Genomic DNA, 2,848 nt, shown 5'->3' on the forward strand with positions numbered 1-2,848 from the left:
GGAACCTCCTCCAGTCTTTCCACACACAGAAATCCCAGGGCCAGCAAAAAGAGGAAGAAGATGTGAGTGTATCGTACGGCAAGTACTTCTGCCGGGACCACCAGTCACTGTCAATTTGTAAGGTCCTGCATACAGATCCTGAGACTCCTGAGAGTCCTGGCAGACACAGTGTTTGGGGCAGTTGACACCATAAAGGAAGCACACATTACGGATTATAAGGGCCCCTCTGGAGGATGCAGTTACAGCACAAGCCCTACTATGTGAGTCCTGCTATGAGTGATTGCCGGGCTCCTGCTGTTGATCACACAAAGATCCTGTGGCCATGTGATCATCATGACATACTTTTATGATGCCTCATAGATTTACATAGTTGGAATTTGCAGATCAGGAGATACAGCCGGGGAGTGTCGGGGAATGGATTTCTCCCTGGCTATATCTCCTGATCACAGAGAGTGACAGCAGTCAGAACCACTGTGATCAATAACTTTTCACAAGTCAAAATTTCATTTGTAATAACAGTGACTCATTGAATTAAGAATGGGCCAGTTTTCACTTTTGCGCTTTCATTTTTTCCTTCTTGTATTTAAAATATTATAGTGCCTGCATTTTTTTCCCGTACAGACCCATATGAGCCCTTATTCTTTGCGCCAATTGTACTTTGGCGTGCTTAATTTTTTCCTAAATTATTCTGTGAGACCAGGAAAAAAATTATTTGCTTGGTGAAATCAACAAAAAAAAAGAAAAACATTAAATTTCAGGAGGATTTTGTGTTCACGCCGTTCCCCCTATGGTAAAACTGAGCTCTCATCTATGTTCTTCAAGTTAGGACAATAACAACCATAGCCATTTACATAACTTTTATTTTATTTGACAACTTAAAAAATGTAAACCTTAAAAAAAAAAAAAAAAAAAACAAAAAACAAAGGGGAAGATTTATCAATCTGGTGTAAAGAAGAATTGTTTAGTTGTCCCTAGCAACCAATCAGAATCCAACTTTTATTTTTTCAAAAAATCTGTGAGGAATGAAAGGTGGAATCCGATTGGTTGCTAGGGGCAACTAAACAATTCCTTACACCAGTTTGATAAATCTCCACCTATATGTTCCTCAGATTGCTCTATTATCTTTCTTAGAATGCTTTTACTTTTTGGTGTACGGGGCTGTGTGAGGTGTCATTTTTTTTTGTGACATAATCTGGAATTTCTATCTGTGACCATTTTCTCTTACTAAATACTTTCTCTAACACGGCTCTAATTTCTTGGTTCCTCAAGCTGTATATGATCGGGTTCAACAGAGGAGTTACCACAATATACAAAAGAGAAATTAATTTGTTAATGGTCAAGGTGTCTCTATTAGCCGGGACCAAGTAGGTCGCAATTAGTGTTACAAAAAACATGGCGACCACAGTGAGATGGGAGCTACAGGTGGAGAAGGCTTTCTTCTTTCCCGTTGTAGAGGAGATGCCAAGAATAGTCACAAAGACACAAATATAACTGATAATTATTAAAATAAATGGTATGACAATTATAGGGACGGAGATGATCATGATGTCCAATTTTAAGGCAATTTTGTAAGAACACGAAAGTTCAACAAAAGGACCACCATCACAGAAAAAATGGTCAATCACATTGGATCCACAGAACTCAAGCTGACAAAGTAAACCGAGTGTAATCTGATTCAGGGTGAAGCTAAAAACCCAACAATAGACGACCAAGAAACGCTGAAGTCTTGTATCCATGATGGTTGTGTAGCGCAGAGGGTTACAAATGGCCAAGTACCGGTCGTAAGCCATGACTGTGAGGAGGTGACATTCTGTACATCCTATGGCGCAATAGAAGTAAGCCTGAGCTATACAACCAGCAACAGAGACTCTGGCACCTCCCAACCATATAACATGTAGCATGTTAGGAACAATTACATTCAGTAACACAGATTCAACCAGTGATAACTGCTGGAGGAAGAAGTACATGGGAGAATGGAGCTGCGGCTTGATGGACACCAACACAATGACCATAGTATTTATCATGAGGGTGAGGATTAAGGCAATTAGGATTACTATAAAGAGGACAACAGCCTTATAGCCAGTAACATCCGGAAACCCCAATATCAAGAACTCGGTGACTGACGACTGGTTGGCTTCATTCATATCCAGGTGATTTGTTATTTCTCAAAAATTCTAGAAATTTTTACTTGTATGGAGTTTATTTTATAATAGAGTAAAATAAAGTGCAGTGACAGAAGAACACTGTCTGACATCTCTGATGATGAACCTATATATTCCTGCGAATTCATTCTTTTAATTTAATATTTTCGGAGTAAAAGTGGCACATCAACCATATTGAAATCAGTCAATTGCACAGATTTGTACTTTTATTGAATGAAAGAGCTCATGTGGGCACAGAGTTATAGGTATGAGATCCCATGGAGGAATCAACTATGATTTGACAAATGTCCGGCCAATATTTTTAACCCTTTCTGCACCCACCTAATTGTCTATCATGGTCCCCCAACTTCAATTCTCAAAGACCCCCAAGAGGTCACGCTTTAAGGGTCTCCCATACAAGAAGGCGTGTAGCAATGCTTGATGTTTTGACAAATGTTTTGTGAAATGTTGAGGAAATCCTATGATGCATCAACCTAGCATCCCATGGACAGCTAGAGGCAGCACCATCTCTGCCTACCGGGAGGAGGCTATCATAGGAAAGATCAGTGAATCACTCAGAAATGCGATTCGCAAAGTTTGTGAATATTCGTGCAAGTTCACGAATATTGGTGAATTGAATACAAATTATTTTTTATTAAAAACAGGCAAACTTAAGTCGCTACAATAGTGGGACTATTACAGAGTAG

The 2,848-nt window shown here is 39.4% G+C and overlaps 1 protein-coding gene across 1 annotated transcript; it reads right to left on the minus strand.

The window, feature by feature from the left end:
• Window positions 1-1,127: 1,127 nt before the first annotated feature.
• On the minus strand, window positions 1,128-2,144 carry LOC138785345 (olfactory receptor 10AG1-like). Its single transcript, XM_069961214.1, has one exon. It carries the CDS (start codon window positions 2,142-2,144, stop codon window positions 1,128-1,130), a length of 1,017 nt encoding a protein of 338 aa, XP_069817315.1.
• Window positions 2,145-2,848: the final 704 nt, after the last annotated feature.

The sequence above is a fragment of the Dendropsophus ebraccatus genome, chromosome 1 (assembly GCF_027789765.1).
Source record: "Dendropsophus ebraccatus isolate aDenEbr1 chromosome 1, aDenEbr1.pat, whole genome shotgun sequence".
NCBI classification, from domain to species: Eukaryota; Metazoa; Chordata; class Amphibia; order Anura; family Hylidae; genus Dendropsophus; species Dendropsophus ebraccatus.

Coding starts and splice junctions, on each gene's coding strand:
- LOC138785345 (XM_069961214.1), bottom strand. CDS start 2,144: ATGAATGAAGCCAACCAGTCGTCAGTCACCGAGTTCTTGATATTGGGG.